Raw genomic sequence first — 20301 nt, forward strand, 5'->3', positions numbered from 1 at the left:
GCCTCAGTGGGTGGGACTTCCTGGCCTTTGTTCTTTTCATTTATCTTTCCTCTGTCATTGTTTTCCTCCCTATAGTACGCCAACATTTTTTTAAACATAAGTGACATACTGTAGGGTGTAGGTGACAAACAGACTCAAAAGGTTGTTTTATTTAGTTTACTTTCAAATGGAAATGTTTCTCTTTTGATTCATTCAAAAAAAGATAAAAGCATCAACGTTTTGCAGTTGGTCTCGAGACAGAAAGCTGCAATGGGATGGTGAGAATTAAGTAGTATGGAAATGACAGTACAGGCACAGTTTTTCAATTCAAATGATACATGCTGGAATAGTTGGTGCAAATATATACAGCAAAGACTAATTCTCCTGGTAAAACATGCTTAGAACTTGAGAGAAATGGGCCTGTGTTCATGAAGCATCTCAGTGTAAGTGTGCTGATCTAGAATCAGTTGTTTTGCCTTTTACAATGACTAAGATTACATGAACAGTGGAGACCTGATCCTAAACCAGGGCCAGGTTCCCATCATTAGAACCGTAGGATCCTATGATTCTAACAATGAATTTAGCCTTAAGATGCTTTCGGGAAACCGGCGTCTGCACTCATACTCAGACACTGTGAATAGGGTCCCTGGAAAGTTAGTAAAGCCAATAGTCGTCATGAAAAAAACACTACGATTCTGAAGTATTTTCTTTTTAGGTAAAACATCACAAATTCTCACTATTTACAAATACATATCAAGTAAAGTAGATCGTAAGGCATACATACATACATCAGATCCCAGAAGGTGTGTGTGTGTGTGTGTAAATCCTCTTGAAATAAATTAAAACCTAAGAGAGATAAATGAAATCGACATGCCATCACAATAATAAACTCCTGAAACAAATTGACTGGCGCTCGTTGAGAAGGCATTTTCAACAGCACTTTGCTCTATAGCATCAAATCTGTTGGTTTATAGATTATTACTTGGACATCTATCGTTGAGATAACTCAAAATAAATTAGAAATGGAAATAGCTGTTATTAGTATTTGAATGAGTACCTGATTTCTCTCTTCTATAAACCTACGTCTGACACCTTTGCATAACTCACAGAAAGTGTCGGGGAGCTTCCCGTTAAAAGCGGTCACAGTTGATTCTGTCATTTCATATCACATGTCCCGATACCATCTCGGAGAGGCGTATAGAATTCCACCCTGCAGAATTACCACACACCGTATATAGTGTTGAATAAAGGACACTTTCTGTTTATATACATAACACTTTGTACAGTCTTTTTGTTTTGCAAATGTCAAGCCATTTCCTCTTCCACTAAAAACTAAACGAGGATTTGAATCATTTCTCAGTCGATTAAATGACGTTGTTTCAGTGAATCCAAACCTTTGATTGAGCACTTGGTCAGTTGCCTTTCAGAAAAACTTACTTGTATTCTATTTTCTTGCATTCACAACAAGTCTTTCACTAAGAAAACCTGGTTCTCTCTCTTACAATGTTTTGGATAATATTAGACCTGTACAAGAGAAAAATGGCCCAATTTCCTACCAGCAAAACTAGGCAACCTTGGCAGTAAAGTATTAAGTAGACACTAAGCATTTTGAAAGAGAGATGACTCATTCTCCCCCAAAACAGACTCCAGACAGTGTCCCACAGTGTTGTGATTTAATCATAAAGGAAATGTCTTTAAGTCTTCTCCTGGTCATTCTCCAACCAACTAGAGGAAAAATATCAACTGAAATCCACCATAAGTGGCAGTAAGTGTTCCAGACTCCAAGTCTTTGTGGATGTGGTAATGTCTTTACAGAGTCCCCATATCAGGCAGGTGAGGACTGCATCAATCAAACCTACTTGCATCCATACTGCATTCAGCTTATTCCTGGCACATACCACCTGTCTGCCACAGAGGGGCGCTGTGCTGTCGCTGTTCTGTCCTCAGACTGACTGATGGCAGTGTAAACTAAAGACAGTTCAGTGGCCCTGGAGGTCTGCCGGCCCCCCTTCACTTCGGCACTAGGAGTCTGGAGGAAGTGGAGGAGGTGAAGGCCGGGGCCAGAGCCTGGGCTTGGAGTAATGTCTGCGGCCCAGCAGCGTGGGGCTGTAGCTGGGTGAGCTGGGGGTCACTTGGGCCCTTTGGTGGAGGTGTCTGTCTCTGTGGACTGGCGTCCGTCGTTCCAGGCCTCCCGGGTGCTCTTGAGGGCCTGCGTCCGCTGCTGGTCCACCACCACGTAGTCCACTCGCTCATCTGACACCGCCAGACCAATCCCATTACTCTTCTTCTGGAGAGGAACACACACAGGTCAGTTTCAATAGTTTGTGTGTGTGAGCGAGTGTGAGCGAGAGAGTGTGTGAGCGAGAGAGTGTGTGAGTGAGAGTGTGTATGTGAGAGTGTGTGAGTGAGAGTGTGTATGTGAGAGTGTGTATGTGAGAGTGTGTATGTGAGAGTGTGAGAGAGTGAGAGTGAGAGAGAGTGCGAGAGAGTGTGAGCGCGAGAGAGTGTGAGCGCGAGAGAGTGTGAGCGCGAGAGAGTGTGAGCGCGAGAGAGTGTGAGCGCGAGAGAGTGTGAGCGCGAGAGAGTGTGAGCGCGAGAGAGTGTGAGCGCGAGAGAGTGTGAGCGCGAGAGAGTGTGAGCGCGAGAGAGTGTGAGCGCGAGAGAGTGTGAGCGCGAGAGAGTGTGAGCGCGAGAGAGTGTGAGCGCGAGAGAGTGTGAGCGAGAGAGTGTGTGAGCGAGAGAGTGTGAGCGAGAGAGTGTGAGCGAGAGAGTGTGAGCGAGAGAGTGTGAGCGAGTGTGAGAGTGTGAGCGAGTGTGAGCGAGTGTGAGAGTGTGAGCGAGTGTGAGAGTGTGAGCGAGTGTGAGAGTGTGAGCGAGTGTGAGAGTGTGAGCGAGTGTGAGCGAGTGTGAGAGAGTGTGAGCGAGTGTGAGAGAGTGTGAGAGAGTGCGAGAGAGTGCGAGAGAGTGCGAGAGAGTGCGAGAGAGTGCGAGAGAGTGCGAGAGAGTGCGAGAGAGTGCGAGAGAGTGCGAGAGAGTGCGAGAGAGTGCGAGAGAGTGCGAGAGAGTGCGAGAGAGTGCGAGAGAGTGTGAGAGTGAGAGTGTGAGTGTGGGTGAGAGTGTGAGTGTGGGTGTGAGTGTGGGTGAGAGTGTGAGTGTGGGTGAGAGTGTGAGTGTGGGTGAGTGTGAGTGTGGGTGTGAGTGTGAGTGTGGGTGAGAGTGAGAGTGTGGGTGAGAGTGAGAGTGTGTGAGTGTGTATGTGAGTGAGTGAGTGAGTGAGTGTGAATGAGTGTGTGAATGAGTGTGTGAATGAGTGTGTGAAAGAGTGTGTGAAAGAGTGTGTGAAAGAGTGTGTGAAAGAGTGTGTGAAAGAGGTCTCACCTTCCGTGGTGGGGTAGACTTGCCGGGGTCCAGGTCTAGGTCCAGGTACTCCACCTGCTTGTCTCCCTTGGGCTTCACCATTGGGCTGCTCCCCCCGTCCGCCGTCATGGACACACCCAGCTTCATGTTCTAAGCAACCAGGGAGATACCATGTTACAGTGGAGATAGGGGGATGATGACACTCACAGGGCATGATTAAATGTTAGTGCTACACTCTAGGAGTGGGCAAGAGGAGTGGTAGTACAGCTACAATGGAGACAGAACTGGAACGGTCTACTATGAAACATACATTAAGGTATTACGCAAACCTCAAGTCACGTCAGCATATACACTACCACTGCAGACGGTGTCTGAAATCTTAGTGGGTTTTGGGGGGAAATTACACCACAACCCACGCCATGCAGTGAGAGCATAGGCTCGATGGGCATCTCCGGTTAGGCTCCAAACTGGCAACCCAGGCAGCTTGTCTAACCACACTTGGCAACCCGTCTCACCTCCTCTACGGTGTCAAGGCCCTCCATCTCCCTCTTAACAGGGGTGATGGGGACAGTGCAGTAGAAGGACTCCTCTCTACAGAGACAGCAGGGAAAGGTCAGAGGTCAAACAATAACACAGGATGTACTGAGAGGGGGAGGAAGAAGAGAGGGACTAGGAAAAAATATGAGTGAAAAAAGCAACAGGCAGTAAACATTAGGTAAAGGCGAAGAAACGATAAGGGAAAACACATCAATAAAAAGGTCATAAAGACCTGGAAAACAAACAATCAAGCAGACATACTATACAGGAAATTACCCATTTTGTTGTTGGTGAAGTTATCCAGTCAATTTAGTATAGTTAAGATAATTTCCTTTAGGAGAGAACGGAACAACGTTAAACAGTGATTGTGCTGTTCAATTTATGACTCCCACCGGGAAAATATATATTTATTAAAAAATATATATATATTTAGGACATTTCTGCTGTATTCAGACAGATTAGAAACAGTGGGAAGACGAAACAGCGGTGAGACAAAGTGGGAAAGGTGGAGACAGAAATCAAACCCTGGTCGCGTTCACGTGCCTACACCACCAGATCATGGAGCCTGAGCCAGGGAAAATCATTTTTATCTGACCAGTCAACAAAAAGGGTCCTTGAGAACTGATGGAAGAAAAACACAAGTAAGAAGAAAAGAAGAAGAAAAGAAGAAGCAAAAAAGAGATGTCCACCAGATGGACTGAATACCTGCCGGGGGAAGGAGATGTCCACCAGATGGACTGAATACCTGCAGGGGGAAGGAGATGTCCACCAGATGGACTGAATACCTGCAGGGGGAAGGAGATGTCCACCAGATGGACTGAATACCTGCAGGGGGAAGGATATGTCCACCAGATGGACTGAATACCTGCAGGGGGAAGGATATGTCCACCAGATGGACTGAATACCTGCAGGGGGAAGGAGATGTCCACCAGATGGACTGAATACCTGCAGGGGGAAGGGGATGTCCATCAGATGGACTGAATACCTGCAGGGGGAAGGAGATGTCCACCAGATGGACTGAATACCTGCAGGGGGAAGGAGATGTCCACCAGATGGACTGAATACCTGCAGGGGGAAGGAGATGTCCACCAGATGGACTGAATACCTGCAGGGGGAAGGAGATGTCCATCAGATGGACTGAATACCTGCAGGGGGAAGGAGATGTCCACCAGATGGACTGAATACCTGCAGGGGGAAGGAGATGTCCACCAGATGGACTGAATACCTGCAGGGGGAAGGAGATGTCCACCAGATGGACTGAATACCTGCAGGGGGAAGGGGATGTCCACCAGATGGACTGAATACCTGCAGGGGGAAGGAGATGTCCACCAGATGGACTGAATACCTGCAGGGGGAAGGAGATGTCCACCAGATGGACTGAATACCTGCAGGGATAGGAGATGTCCACCAGATGGACTGAATACCTGCAGGGGGAAGGAGATGTCCACCAGATGGACTGAATACCTGCAGGGGGAAGGAGATGTCCACCAGATGGACTGAATACCTGCAGGGGGAAGGAGATGTCCACCAGATGGACTGAATACCTGCAGGGGGAAGGAGATGTCCACCAGATGGACTGAATACCTGCAGGGTGAAAAGAGTGAACGCGCAAACGAAAAAGACAAAAAAGCAGGATGACAAGTGATGGAGGGGGAAAGAAGAGGAAGAAAATAGAAGTGTTGAAGAGGAGTCCTTCTGTGGCAACCATCGATTTCTCCATAAAAGATGAGGTTTGGGAGGCCGAGGAAGATGATAACTGACTATGACTTTTAATAGGTATACTATACTAACATGGGAAACGAGAAACGTCGACTCATCATTTCAATATCATCACACTAACAAAAAACAGTAGTATGTTTTGAAGTGAAGTCAAACTACACTATATACACAAAAGTATGTGGACACCCTTCAAATTAGTGGATTCGGCTATTTCAGACACACCCGTTGCTGACATGTGTATAAAATCAAGCATACAGCCACGCTATCTCCATAGACAAACATTGGCAGTAGAATGGCCTGACTGACGAGCTCTGTGACTTTCAACATGGTACCATCATAGGATGCCACATTTCCAGCAAGTCAGTTCATAAAATGTCTGCCCTGCTAGAGCTGCCCCGGTCAACTGTAAGTGCTGTTATTATGCAGTGGAAACGTCTAGGAGCAACAGCGGCTCAGCCACGAAGTGGTAGGCCACACAAGCTCACAGAACGGGACCGCCGAGTGCTGAAGCGCGTAGGGCGTAAAAAAACATCTGTCCTCGATTGCAACACTCACTACCGAGTTCCAAACTGCCTCCGGAAGCAACGTCAGCACAAGACCTGTTCGTCTGGAGTTTCATGAAATGTGTTTCCATGGCCGAGCAGCTGCACACAAGCCTAAGGTCACCATGCACAATGCCAAGCGTGGGTTGGAGTGGTGTGAAGCTTGCCGCCATTGGACTCTGGAGCAGTGGAAACACATTCTCTGGAGTGATGAATCACGCTTCACCATCTGGCAGTCCAATGGACAAATCTGGGTTTGGCGGATGCAAGGAGAACGCTACCTGCCCCAATGCATAGTGCCAACTGTAAAGTTTGGTGGAGGAGGAATAATGGTCTGGGGCTGTTTTTCATGGTTCTGGCTAGGCCCATTAGTTCCAGTGATGGGAAATCTTAATGCTAATGCATACAATGAAATTCTAGACCATTCTGTACTTCCAACTTCGTGGCAACAGTTTGGGGAAGGCCCTTTCCTGTTTCAGCATGGCAATGCACCCGTGCACAAAGCGAGGTCCATACAGAAATGGTGTCTCGAGATCTGTGTGGAAGAACTTGACTGGCCTGCACAGAGCCCTGACCTCAACCCCATCGAACACCTTTCGGATGAATTGGAATGCCGACTGCAAGCTAGGCCTAATCGTCCAACATCAGTGCCCGACCTCACTAATGCTTGTGGCTGAATGGAAGCAAGTCCCCCGCAGCAATGTTCCAACATCTAGTGGAAAACCTTCCCAGAAGAGAGGAGGCTGTTATAGCAGCAGAGGGGGACCAACTCCATATTAATGCCCATGATTTTGGAATGAGACGTTGGAAGAGCAGGTGTCCACATACCTTTGGTCATGTAGTGTATTTAAATTATTCTGCATACTGATGTTCTATGGATATTCAGCCCACTAAGATATGCCATCAGACAAATTACATTGCAAATGGTGCACTTTACCATGAATAAAAAAATATATATAATTGAATTGTAATACATTCATTGGCTACTGACTATGTGGAACATTAGCTTATTAATGTGACAAGTTTTTTATAGAAAATGTACATAAATCATTGTATGATTTAACATGAATATTTTAGAAGAGAGTAGTTGAGGACGTGTGTTACATACTAGTTCGTCTGCCTTAGAGACCATGGCTACATAATTCTCATCACAGTCCTCGGAGTCGGTGCTGGAGGCGGTGCTATGCACCGAGGGAGGCCTGGGGGGCATGGGGAACCTGGAGGGACTGAGCAGCATCACACACACACACACTGTTGAACATACCGTCGGTACACACACACACACAAATAGCAGCAGTGCCTGCAGAGTTCCCTGCAGATTAAAAATGACACACTGGAAAAAGACAAGAAGCTAATTTCTAAGACATGACTACTTTGACATGTTATGAGGTGACTAAAGTCATGCGTGGAGGGTTAGTGTTCTGATAGAATAACAAACCTATAGTCACATGCAGTAGAAAGGAATTCAACTAAGTTGACACTGACCTAAGGTCAGCTTTATGTTTTACTCCTAAATGGTTAGGATGCGGTGTGCGACAATAATCCTAGATCTGTGCCCAAGGGCCACTTTGACCCTGAGCTGCTGAAGAGGTGAAAGGTCAAGGGGTAAGACACTTACTCCCGAGCAAAAGACCTGGTGACAGGCGAACGGACGGGCGCCGATGACTCCTCCCACTCAGGTAGGGGCTTGATCTCCAAAGGGGCGGGCTTGGCTGTAGAGGGGAGGGGCAAACACCCCCGTCAATCTCTCTCATCACGTACCATCATTGCAACACAATACATTCCACCATACAAAAGGTGGTGGGGAGGTAGGCTTTCATTTGGCCAACAGAGGTCCCTAAAAGCCACAATACCTCCTTGCAAGACTAAAACTGTAGGCTAGATTCCAATATGAGAAGTTGAGTGTAATACAAAAATGTAATCAATTGGTTATAGGTTTATAGAGCACGTCCACATTGAGTGTCCACAGCCAACCGTTCCCGCATGGTTAACGTAACAGAGCCCAGTCTGGCAACCCGGGTGCTATAGAAACACATTCAGCATAGCTCCCTCAGCCTGGCTAGAAAACACCATCTGGTGCTGCAGTCTACAGAACAGCAGCACTAACACTGCTCAGCCTACAGTACAGCACTAAACACCCTTCATGCACACCAGAGATATATTACACACACACAATTCTGAACAGAACATAAAGGGAAAATATCATTCATCGTACCTGAGCAATAAACTTTCTTCCATTACAAATACAATAAAGAGCACATGATAGAATTACATGTAGAAACAGGAGCAAAAAGTGTTAAAAATACAGGAGGTAGTTGGTTAGAACAGTCCATCACTGGTGTGTTTGTGTGTGTCAGTAACCTAAGAATCAATTACTGTACTGGTGTAATACATTAACGCTATTGATTACTTTGAATATGTGGGCTTGAGATTTGGTTGGTGGTGCGGTACACTAGTACACTGACAACGTGCTCCTATGTACTGGAGATCTTCCACTGGACAACAATAACATTCCTGAGATATAATCTTTCCACCATTTCCTGAAGAAGCCTGGAGGATAATATCTCTAGGGTGTTGGTGCGGTTCAAAAACGTGTTATGAGAACAAAATGTGGAATCAGAAACGACAACTGAACAGAAGAGGGGCCCGCTGGTCCAGGAGTTAGTTGATTGGATGAGACAGGATACCACGTGATGTCACAGGTCACAGGAGAACATTCAGAGGCATGCGTTGAGTTCAGACACGTTCGGAGAGAATGAGAGATGAGTGTTCAGAACCAAGTTTCAGGCGTCGTTGTTTGGTAGTACCTACCCTTGCGTCGTCTTGGGAACTCCCCTACGGTCTGAGAGTCGGTTCGCTCTAAACCAACCCCCTTTGCTCTTATTATTTTAGGACTCTGACCTGATTGGTTAAAAAAGAAGACTTTTCACATTACCATCATTGATAAAACGATGACATCATTGTAACCCCTATTTTAATAAAACCCTGCCATGCAAAGCCGACAGATCAACAGACTTTGTTGAGAGACAACTCACTACTTCCACCCTACCATTGCTTCATCCCCATTGGTGTATACACAGTATAGACAGGGCCATCGCCATGGCAACAGCGGACGCTAACATTTCCCATCATGCACCTCACTCCACGCAACATGGTTGTGACTAGAGGGAGTACGGCTACGACCGGAAGTGACTTTTCATAGCAGGTTAGGAGAGCATTTCCTCTAACCCTAACCCTTTTCCTAACCTTAACCTATGTCTCCTAACCTGCTGGGTCAATTCTCCGAACCAGCTTTGAAAAACGAACTTCCGGTCGTAGCTGTACTCCCTCTAGGCACAACCCTGGAACATGGCTGGCCTCAACAGAGACTTGACAACAACACGCACCAGTATGAGCGTGGAAGACCCACTGAGAGGTGAGTCATTATGAGTGCAACACATCCACAACAGCAGGCAATAAAAGCGCACATTTATCTGTACACCAGCAGACTGACGGTATAACCTTATGTATAACCCTCACTATAGCCAGAAAACACAGCATACCCCAGATAAAACCATGGCAGACATTTATAATTGACCCCATAACAGAGCCATAAGGAAAGTGAATGAATGAAGCTACTTGTTGGCATCGACCACAGATGCTTCAGCCTCACAAGACCACGCCTACAGAACCAAACCAAGCAAGAGAGGCCCAATCCCAAATTGACCCCTGGACCCTATTCAATTGTGGAGATCTGAGAGGAATTGATTTGTTAAAGCAATATGGTCAAACTTCCACCAAGTGCATAGGGTCTAGCGGTCGATTTGATTTGGGATTTGTACCAGAGCCAGCGAGCCAGAGGGAAGGCTAGAGAGATTAACCCTGAAGCCAACAGAACACAACAGCCCTACAAGAACACACAACAGCCCTACAAGAACACACAACAGCCCTACAAGAACACACAGGCTGGACAACAGTGGTCCCAAACTCAGCAGGTGGATAGCAGTGGTGGTTAGGTGAGGACAGAGAATGCATTGAGATGGAAGTTTACGGTGATGGCCCATGGTTATAAAAACTCAAGTTAAAAAAAGGTAACTGTATGCCTATCCCTAAGTCGCCGTAATAAGGACCCCGTGACTACAGTAACATTCCAGTCTAACATGTCCTTGCACTGAACCACTCACATTCAGCACCCCATGATGACACCATGGAAGACACTGGAAAGAAAATAACCAAGAGTCATTGATCTGAAAGTTACAGCTCTAAGCCGTGAATAGAGAGGGACTGACTTCAGGATTTCCTACATATTCCCCCTTTCTTCTCTACCATTGACAGTGACTGGTAATGACCTCTGCTTCGGGTCTGCCTCCCCTGTGGGATATTCAAATCCTTCCCTCTCGAGATTGAAATGTCCCCTGGTGGGTCAGGAGGGGGTTGTTGATCCATCAAAGAGGCCCTTTGAGGGGGGGGGGGGGGGGGCACGACAATGGGGACAGAGGTGACCGCTCTGGGCTCCGGGTGCTCCATGGTGATGGTGGCCCAGGCCGGTCACCCCCCCAAAGAGGGCCCCCTGAAATCAGGGACAAAAGTCCCTTTGAATGGGATGAGGGGGATAGAAAATGAGGAGGAGAGCAGGCTAACCTAAAAGAGAAGGCTGAGAGGAGGGTGGAGGAGGCTTCGTCTAGAACACTGCCTACATTGAGGAGAGAGGTCTAGAACACTGCCTACATTGAGAGAGGTCTAGAACACTGCCTACATTGAGAGAGGTCTAGAACACTGCCTACATTGAGAGAGGTCTAGAACACTGCCTACATTGAGAGAGGTCTAGAACACTGCCTACATTGAGAGAGGTCTAAAACACTGCCTACATTGAGAGAGGTCTAAAACACTGCCTACATTGAGAGAGGTCTAAAACACTGCCTACATTGAGAGAGGTCTAAAACACTGCCTACATTGAGAGAGGTCTAAAACACTGCCTACATTGAGCGAGGTCTAAAACACTGCCTACATTGAGCGAGGTCTAAAACACTGCCTACATTGAGCGAGGTCTAAAACACTGCCTACATTGAGCGAGGTCTAAAACACTGCCTACATTGAGCGAGGTCTAAAACACTGCCTACATTGAGCGAGGTCTAAAACACTGCCTACATTGAGCGAGGTCTAAAACACTGCCTACATTGAGCGAGGTCTAAAACACTGCCTACATTGAGCGAGGTCTAAAACACTGCCTACATTGAGCGAGGTCTAAAACACTGCCTACATTGAGCGAGGTCTAAAACACTGCCTACATTGAGAGAGGTCTAAAACACTGCCTACATTGAGAGAGGTCTAAAACACTGCCTACATTGAGAGAGGTCTAAAACACTGCCTACATTGAGAGAGGTCTAAAACACTGCCTACATTGAGAGAGGTCTAAAACACTGCCTACATTGAGAGAGGTCTAAAACACTGCCTACATTGAGAGAGGTCTAAAACACTGCCTACATTGAGAGAGGTCTAAAACACTGCCTACATTGAGAGAGGTCTAAAACACTGCCTACATTGAGAGAGGTCTAAAACACTGCCTACATTGAGAGAGGTCTAAAACACTGCCTACATTGAGAGAGGTCTAAAACACTGCCTACATTGAGAGAGGTCTAAAACACTGCCTACATTGAGAGAGGTCTAAAACACTGCCTACATTGAGAGAGGTCTAAAACACTGCCTACATTGAGAGAGGTCTAAAACACTGCCTACATTGAGAGAGGTCTAAAACACTGCCTACATTGAGAGAGGTCTAAAACACTGCCTACATTGAGGAGAGAGGTCTAAAACACTGCCTACATTGAGAGAGGTCTAAAACACTGCCTACATTGAGGAGAGAGGTCTAAAACACTGCCTACATTGAGGAGAGAGGTCTAAAACACTGCCTACATTGAGGAGAGAGGTCTAAAACACTGCCTACATTGAGGAGAGAGGTCTAAAACACTGCCTACATTGAGGAGAGAGGTCTAAAACACTGCCTACATTGAGGAGAGAGGTCTAAAACACTGCCTACATTGAGGAGAGAGGTCTAAAACACTGCCTACATTGAGGAGAGAGGTCTAAAACACTGCCTACATTGAGGAGAGAGGTCTAAAACACTGCCTACATTGAGGAGAGAGGTCTAAAACACTGCCTACATTGAGGAGAGAGGTCTAAAACACTGCCTACATTGAGGAGAGAGGTCTAAAACACTGCCTACATTGAGGAGAGAGGTCTAAAACACTGCCTACATTGAGGAGAGAGGTCTAAAACACTGCCTACATTGAGGAGAGAGGTCTAAAACACTGCCTACATTGAGGAGAGAGGTCTAAAACACTGCCTACATTGAGGAGAGAGGTCTAAAACACTGCCTACATTGAGGAGAGAGGTCTAAAACACTGCCTACATTGAGGAGAGAGGTCTAAAACACTGCCTACATTGAGGAGAGAGGTCTAAAACACTGCCTACATTGAGGAGAGAGGTCTAAAACACTGCCTACATTGAGGAGAGAGGTCTAAAACACTGCCTACATTGAGGAGAGAGGTCTAAAACACTGCCTACATTGAGGAGAGAGGTCTAAAACACTGCCTACATTGAGGAGAGAGGTCTAAAACACTGCCTACATTGAGGAGAGAGGTCTAAAACACTGCCTACATTGAGGAGAGAGGTCTAAAACACTGCCTACATTGAGGAGAGAGGTCTAAAACACTGCCTACATTGAGGAGAGGGGTCTAAAACACTGCCTACATTGAGGAGAGGGGTCTAAAACACTGCCTACATTGAGGAGAGAGGTCTAAAACACTGCCTACATTGAGGAGAGAGGTCTAAAACACTGCCTACATTGAGGAGAGAGGTCTAAAACACTGCCTACATTGAGGAGAGAGGTCTAAAACACTGCCTACATTGAGGAGAGAGGTCTAAAACACTGCCTACATTGAGGAGAGAGGTCTAAAACACTGCCTACATTGAGGAGAGAGGTCTAAAACACTGCCTACATTGAGGAGAGGGGTCTAAAACACTGCCTACATTGAGGAGAGGGGTCTAAAACACTGCCTACATTGAGGAGAGAGGTCTAAAACACTGCCTACATTGAGGAGAGAGGTCTAAAACACTGCCTACATTGAGGAGAGAGGTCTAAAACACTGCCTACATTGAGGAGAGAGGTCTAAAACACTGCCTACATTGAGGAGAGAGGTCTAAAACACTGCCTACATTGAGGAGAGAGGTCTAAAACACTGCCTACATTGAGGAGAGAGGTCTAAAACACTGCCTACATTGAGGAGAGAGGTCTAAAACACTGCCTACATTGAGGAGAGAGGTCTAAAACACTGACTACATTGAGGAGAGAGGTCTAAAACACTGCCTACATTGAGGAGAGAGGTCTAGAACACTGCCTACATTGAGGAGAGAGGTCTAGAACACTGCCTACATTGAGGAGAGAGGTCTAGAACACTGCCTACATTGAGGAGAGAGGTCTAGAACACTGCCTACATTGAGGAGAGAGGTCTAGAACACTGCCTACATTGAGGAGAGGTCTAGAACACTGCCTACATTGAGGAGAGGAGCAAAGGGTGAGCCACAACAATCTGCACTCCTGTCTGATGCCATACAGGAATTGTATAGTGACACATTCTGAAGTGTTGTACTTAAGCAATAAGGCACCTCGGGGGCACCTAAGGGCTGTTCTTACGCACGACGCAATGCAGAGTGCCTGGATACAGCCCGTAGCCGTGGTATACGGTCTGATATACCACGGCTTTTAGCCAATCAGTATTCAGGGCTCGAACCACCCAGTTTATAATTCAAAATAATGCAATGGTAATCTGCCTTTCATAACCATGAGCCAGCACATGTAAATGTGTGTGAGTTAGAGTTGAATGCCAGGATGTAGAGAGACGAGCAGTTGTGAAAACGTTGATGCAACAGCAGATAAAGACAAACGAACCAATATTCTCTCTCATTCAAAGACACACTGCTTTACACCCCCATTCCACTTCACAGCCACACCCCTTCACCCCCCCCAGCCATACACCCATCCTCCCTGCCCCCCTCTCCTCCCTCACCTTTGCGGTCCGGTTTGAGGTTGCGGTCCACGGGCGGGGGCTGACAATCGCTGATGAGCATGGGCCTGCGGGGTGGGGTATTGGGGCTTGAGCGAAACCCCATGTGGGCCGGCGGGGGAACCTGCTTGCCCAGGGAGAACTCTAAGGTGCCCGGGCCCGGGGTCATGGGGACATAGTTGGGTTCCATGATGGGTTCACAGCCCGACAGGCTGCCGGAGCGGTGGTGGGACGGGGAGTTGGCGTTCATGGGTACGTAGTTCTGGTCAACTTCCTCCATGGACTGGCTGCCCACTGGCATCATGCCTTTGTTTTTCTGGAGTGGAGGGGGGGCAGAGAGACAGGCAGGCTACATGAGGGCATAGACAGACACAAGACAAAAACACGTACACACACACACACACACACACACGAAAAGTAGTAAGAGCATGCAAGCTTCCCTTATCTTAATCTGCACCTTAGTACACTTCAAAACTCCATAGTCATAATAGTCCAATACTTGGAAGGATCAGTATTAATGTGAGAGGTCCTTTACGTTGATAGTTTTAAACTGATTCAAGAGCATGTCGTGTAAAGACTGACCAAGTAGCTGTTGAAGCTTTCGTTGAAGTCAAACGAGCAGCTCTTGTCAGAGGGAAACGTCCTAGGGATATCGTAACAGTCCTGGGAGCCCACATCTGCAACAAACATGACAGAACATTTAAAACCAGTGTAAACACAACATACCTACAGTATAGTAGTCTAGGTAGGGCTTACAGCAGTATGAATCAAAATGGTGTTAAATACTAAATAATAAGGGAATACAAATGCACCATTGGAACCACAGTAAGTGTTGAACGGGGATATGCGAAGTCCGTCTGTCATCTCGGCACTAAGGCAGCTGGACTATAGTTGCCGTTCGTGCTCTGGTCATCATGTGTAACTTCACACTAACGGATTTCAGAAGGAGTTCAGACAAACAGGATGATGCGACTTGGAAGGTCGCCATACTCTAAAGCCAAGGCAAGCAAAGCCTTCTCTGGTACACAAACGACTAGACAAACTGGGAATCCCGGGACAATTGCAAAATGTCCTTGAAACAGGTCTGTTAAACTAACACAAGTTAAATGATAGGAACAGACTTGGACCGGATGTAGCTGGGCATAATGTTTTATCTTGAACTTTAACCTCCGATGCTTTTTTGGTTGTGTAAATGATTGTCCTTTAACAAGAAAAATGTTATTATATATTTTTGGGGAGGGGAGGGCAGGGGTTATTACCAGAGGCCACCACCAGAGGGGGTGATGAGGAGAGGGCCTCAGTGTTGTTTCTCTATTGCTAGTAGAAAAAATGGGTTGGGAGCAGACTGTACATAGAGGTTGGGACTGAGGCACCAAACTGCTTTCTCCTAAAGTCTGAAGTACGTGTTGTCTGTCTGCATGGTAACCGAACACCACTAATACTGCTACACCAGATGTCCTTGGAGGCAAGGCAGTCTTCAGCTGTGAAAAAGTATTTGTAATTAGCCATTCAAAAACACATCTGTCGCGTCAAGATAATTATCCTGGAGGATTAGACACTTGCTTTGCGCTGCAGATGATAGTGTTGGCTGACAACAGTACACACCAGCCATGTGTTGTGAACATCCTGTCGTTGCTAGCTAGTGTATTTAGCCTTTATAATGATGCACACATATATCACTTAGCCTCATGATTAGTGAAAGGATGTGGTACCCTGTCACTTAGCAAAAAGTGAGAGTGAAATGGAATGCTCGTGATCAATTATATATGTTTCTCATCTATTTGACAGGACTAATAAATCAGGAACAATGAATCAAGATCAATCGATGAGACATACCTTTCCTGAGGCGTGATGAGTCCATGGTGCCGATGGTGTTGCTCCTCAGGGCCTTGTTCCCGGCGCTGGTGGGCACGCAGTAGTTCCCGTCCGTCTCCGACATGGAGCGCGGCACGCAGTACGTGTCCGTGGGCGAGCGCTCCGCGGGGGGCGGCGGGTGCCCCGGGGTCAGGGAGGTGAGGGAAGGCTTGGGGGGCCGGGGCGGAGGCATCCCATCCCCACCCTCAGACCCACCACTCGCTGGACCTCGAGGCACCTGATAGGTACAGTTACTGCCTGGTGTGGGAGGAATATCGTAGCTAACCGACAGGTTCCTCATCTGAGTCTCCACGGAGGGCTTCCGCGAGGGCGCGTTGAAGACGTAGAGCTCCGGGGCGTCGCCGTCGACCGGGACGGGGGGCGAGGAGGCGGAGGCCGACTTGGGAAGGAGCACAGTGTCCTGGGAGTAGGAGCGGGGGAGGTGGTAGAGGCTGGAGGAGAGGTCGCCTCCGCGGGAAGGCGGAGAGTCATAGATGGAGGAGGCGGAGGAGGGGTGAGGGGGCAGGACAGAGGAGAAGAAGCCGTTGGCGTGCTTAGAGGAGGAGCTAGTGGAGGTTGGCGTGCGGTGGGCGGGGACGTTGTCATTCAGGTCCGTCTCCGACGAGGTCGACTTGGAACACTCGGCGTGGGCTCTATGGCAACGGCACAGATATATAAACATCAGAAGGCTGAATGGTGTGTGAACATTTCACACACACTTCAACATAGATTAGTGATATGGGTTACATCAACAGATCCACCAATAACTCCTATTGAGGTCCACTGGATATGTTGTTGAGCAGATCTTATTGAGTTGGAGGTTCAGTATAATGATCCATGTTTCATCCTGTGGATCATTTCACAACATGCAGGGTCAAACACTGCACTGTCCTTTGCCAAAGGTCTATTGACATATTAAGTTATTAATGATCACTTCTCAAACACATCAATCCCAGAGGTAAGTGCTGGGTTAGTTTTGTGTGCATTTACAATGTGTGTGTATGTGTGTGTGTCTACATGTATATGTGCATGTTTATGAACCTGTGTGACTTTGTGCACAAGTGTGTGTGTGTGTGTATCACTCCACACTAGACAGGCTGCTCCAGACTCACTGATTAACCTGGGGAGGAGAAGGAGCCCCTTTGCTCTCACACTCCTCTAGGAGGAGGTACTCCTGGGGGAGAGGAGTAGGGGGTAGAGGAGTCACAGAGCTACACCACCACACACAGAGAGGAGGAGAGAGTCAGAGAACCACATCAACAAGAGAGAAGAGGCACTGAAATATGGACAACATATAGAGACAAGAGGCCTACTAAAGCACACAAGAGGAAAGTAACCGGGGGGGGTCAAGCAAGAGAGGGCGGGGGGGAGCGGTGCGGGGGGAGGCTAAAGACGCCATACTTTGTATAAAAAAAATGTATTTAAAAAACGAGTGACACCAACCTAAAGTACATTATAAACAGGAGACAGATGGAGATTAGATGTCAGAGAAACACAGAGGGAAATGTCACAACACCTCTCCACTCTGTACCAATGGCAGCGCTGCACTGTCATATCAGGTATCCCACACCCACCTGTTGGGCTCTGGCTTCTTGCTCTCACAGTTGACCAGCCACAGGTAGTCCTGGGGTTCGTCCAGGCTGGACTCTGAGTCCAGGTGGCGCACGCTGACCGGCTGGTAGGGAGGGGGCACGTTGGTCAGCATGGCTGGAGGACCCCCCAGGCCAGGGTGAGGGGGCGTGTCCACCACAGAGCCACCGCTGGCCGCCTGATGGGCAGCCTTTGCCGCTTCTGTGGGGAAGAAAGAGGGGGGAGGGGAGGGAGAAGAGGGGAGAGAGTCAGAACATCTGTGCATTGTACACCGGAGTTAGGACAATGTTGTTGAGAATGCTTCCATGCACAACAGTTATTTCCGAAACGTACATGTCCTGTTGTGATAATATTATAGGTGTTTGTATGGTTAGATTTCTGACTTGTTTGTGTACAGAAAACAGTATAACGTTCTATAAAAGCACTACAGAGCAGCGGGAATTGTATACCGAACACATGACTGAGATACCGCAAGATACATCCAGTACAAAACAGATGATGAGTCAGACTTGAAGGACACATTGTACGTACACAGGCATGCATGCACACTCTCTCTCACACACACATCTGTGAACCACACAAATACTGACTTTCACTAGACTTTCAAATCTTCACAATCAATGATTACGCATGAGAAATACAACCATGAAATTAAAATGTAGCATTACATGTACATTACAGTTTGATGGAATCTACTGAGGGAAATATAACAAACCCAAATGCTTCCTTTCTTCCTACAGCTATTGTATCTGCCAATGTTATTCACACCATTAATACTGAGCTGTATTTTTATCCAAATCTATGTTTTGCCTTTTGAATCCCAACCACGGCCAGACAGCATTTCCTCAAGGTCTCTGCCTTGTCCTTCTCCATGTAGGTCTGTGTGGAGACTGCTTGGTTGTGCTCTATTCATAACCTACTCTGCCTGCATTACTCCCCGCCTACACTTCTCAGTGTACGTGTACTCTCAGTGTACTCAAGGATGCGCCCTGAGATGACAGCTGCTCTCTGAATCTTTACTCTCCCTCTCGTCCCATCCCGCTCTTCCTCTCCTCCACTGTTTTCTCTTGTACACCCTCTCCCTCAATCGCGCCCCAATCAGTCACTATTCTCCTGCTTTATCCTGTGCACTCTCCTTCTCTCCCTCAATCACTCCCTATACATTGCATCCCTTCATCTCTTCTCCCCATTCCCCTCTTCAGTTCTCTCCCTCCCGCTCTCCCCTCCTACTTTCACTCCACTCAATACTATATACACTATCACTCACTCTCTCCATCCCCTTGTTTTTCTGTCTTATGTGCTGATTCACCCAGGCAGCAGGAAAATCCCCTTCCTCCTTAATCTCCCCCTCCACACCGCTGGTTTACAGCCCTGCTGCTCCAGCCCCCTCCACTCGCTGACATTTCCCCAGCCACGGTGCCCCCTCGCCTGGGCGCGGGAGTGGGCTGAACTGTCCCCTCTTTGTTTGTGCTGTATGATCAGCGAACGAGACTTCGCGAGGCACAGAGAGCAGTAGCCAAGGTCCCTCTGCAATATGAGAGCCACACCGCTCGACCACAGAAATCTGCATGGGTATTAAGACAAACTTGCTGCTTGAAACCATAATAAAGTCAACATTCCAAAATGGCCCCATAGATAAGCGATACGTTGTGGTTGACGTTACACTAGAACAGGGAGGGTAGGATACAGCCACAACACCGAGAAAGGAGTGAAGCTGACCTTGTTGGAGACATGGTCTCCCCGTTGTCATAGATGTAGTGGGTACTGCTGATATCATAGTCCAGGACATTTCTCCTCGACTAGGGCCTCTAAATGGTTCCCTAACATTCTGATTAAACCCACATGCATTACAATAGTGAGTTTAGATTATAGGGTCCATTTCTGCAACTCAACCACGGCCTAAAATGAACACGCACCAGCTGCAAAATGCAGGTAGATTTTGGCATTGGTTTTGTTTCATAGCTGGTAATTGAATCGCACAAAGTCAAAGAACTACGAATCATATACAGCCTATCCCACCTCTGCTGCAACACTGCCTGGGCTGGAGGCTGTGCGCACCTGAAGAGTGAAAGATTCATTTTTAGAAGCGCTACACACAGGCATAAACGTTGGTCTAATTTACAGAAAAATGTAAGTCTACTGATGTGAGACTTTGTCCTTGTGTTTCTTGGCCATTTACATTTGTTTGTTTCACAGCTGATGTTGTTTTTCTATGTGTGGATTTCAACAAGCTAGAGAGGACAAGACAACTCTTCACTTTGTCAGACTCAATCTCACAGGCACAAACATGAAGACTGGAGTCGCGTTACCACGGTAACACCCGCTCTTAAAGGGACAGGTGAACATTTGTCTCATCTGTGATATTTTGGTTAAAAATGTAATTAATATTCCACATTACTTCTTACTAGTAATAAATGTATTGTTTTAGAAACATTACAAAGCATGCTCATCCGTTTTGAGTGGCTGGTAGATTTTTCTATATAAAAAAATTGAGGTAATTTTAGGCCCTGAACTCGACAGTACCTCCCATGTCAGCTGAGAGGGAAGTTCAGGTCCGGAGGCACCTGTATGTGGCCCCCACTGATGATGGTGGGAATGGACGTAGAAAGAGGAACTCTAAATAAACCACAATTCTGGTTTGGTGGGCCCCACCCACTCGCTTTTCCCTGAGTAAGTGCGCA

At 47.2% G+C, this 20301-nt stretch overlaps 2 protein-coding genes across 2 annotated transcripts; both read right to left on the reverse strand.

The window, feature by feature from the left end:
• Positions 1-118: 118 nt before the first annotated feature.
• On the reverse strand, positions 119-20150 carry LOC120034749 (GRB2-associated-binding protein 1-like). Its single transcript, XM_038981354.1, has 10 exons — positions 20144-20150; positions 17605-17821; positions 16013-16683; positions 14759-14853; positions 14180-14525; positions 8946-9035; positions 7753-7846; positions 7243-7360; positions 3358-3486; positions 119-2266 (listed from the first exon to the last, which is right to left on the reverse strand). The coding sequence occupies exons 1-10, from the start codon at positions 20148-20150 to the stop codon at positions 2108-2110; spliced, it is 1926 nt and encodes a 641-aa protein (XP_038837282.1). The 3' UTR covers positions 119-2107.
• Positions 3493-5840, reverse strand: LOC120034942. The gene is made up of 2 exons (XM_038981656.1): positions 5276-5840; positions 3493-5236 (listed from the first exon to the last, which is right to left on the reverse strand). Exons 1-2 carry the CDS (start codon positions 5591-5593, stop codon positions 4472-4474), a joined length of 1083 nt encoding a protein of 360 aa, XP_038837584.1. The 5' UTR covers positions 5594-5840; the 3' UTR covers positions 3493-4471.
• Positions 20151-20301: the final 151 nt, after the last annotated feature.

Source organism: Salvelinus namaycush, chromosome 42 (genome assembly GCF_016432855.1).
Source record: "Salvelinus namaycush isolate Seneca chromosome 42, SaNama_1.0, whole genome shotgun sequence".
Taxonomy (NCBI): Eukaryota; Metazoa; Chordata; class Actinopteri; order Salmoniformes; family Salmonidae; genus Salvelinus; species Salvelinus namaycush.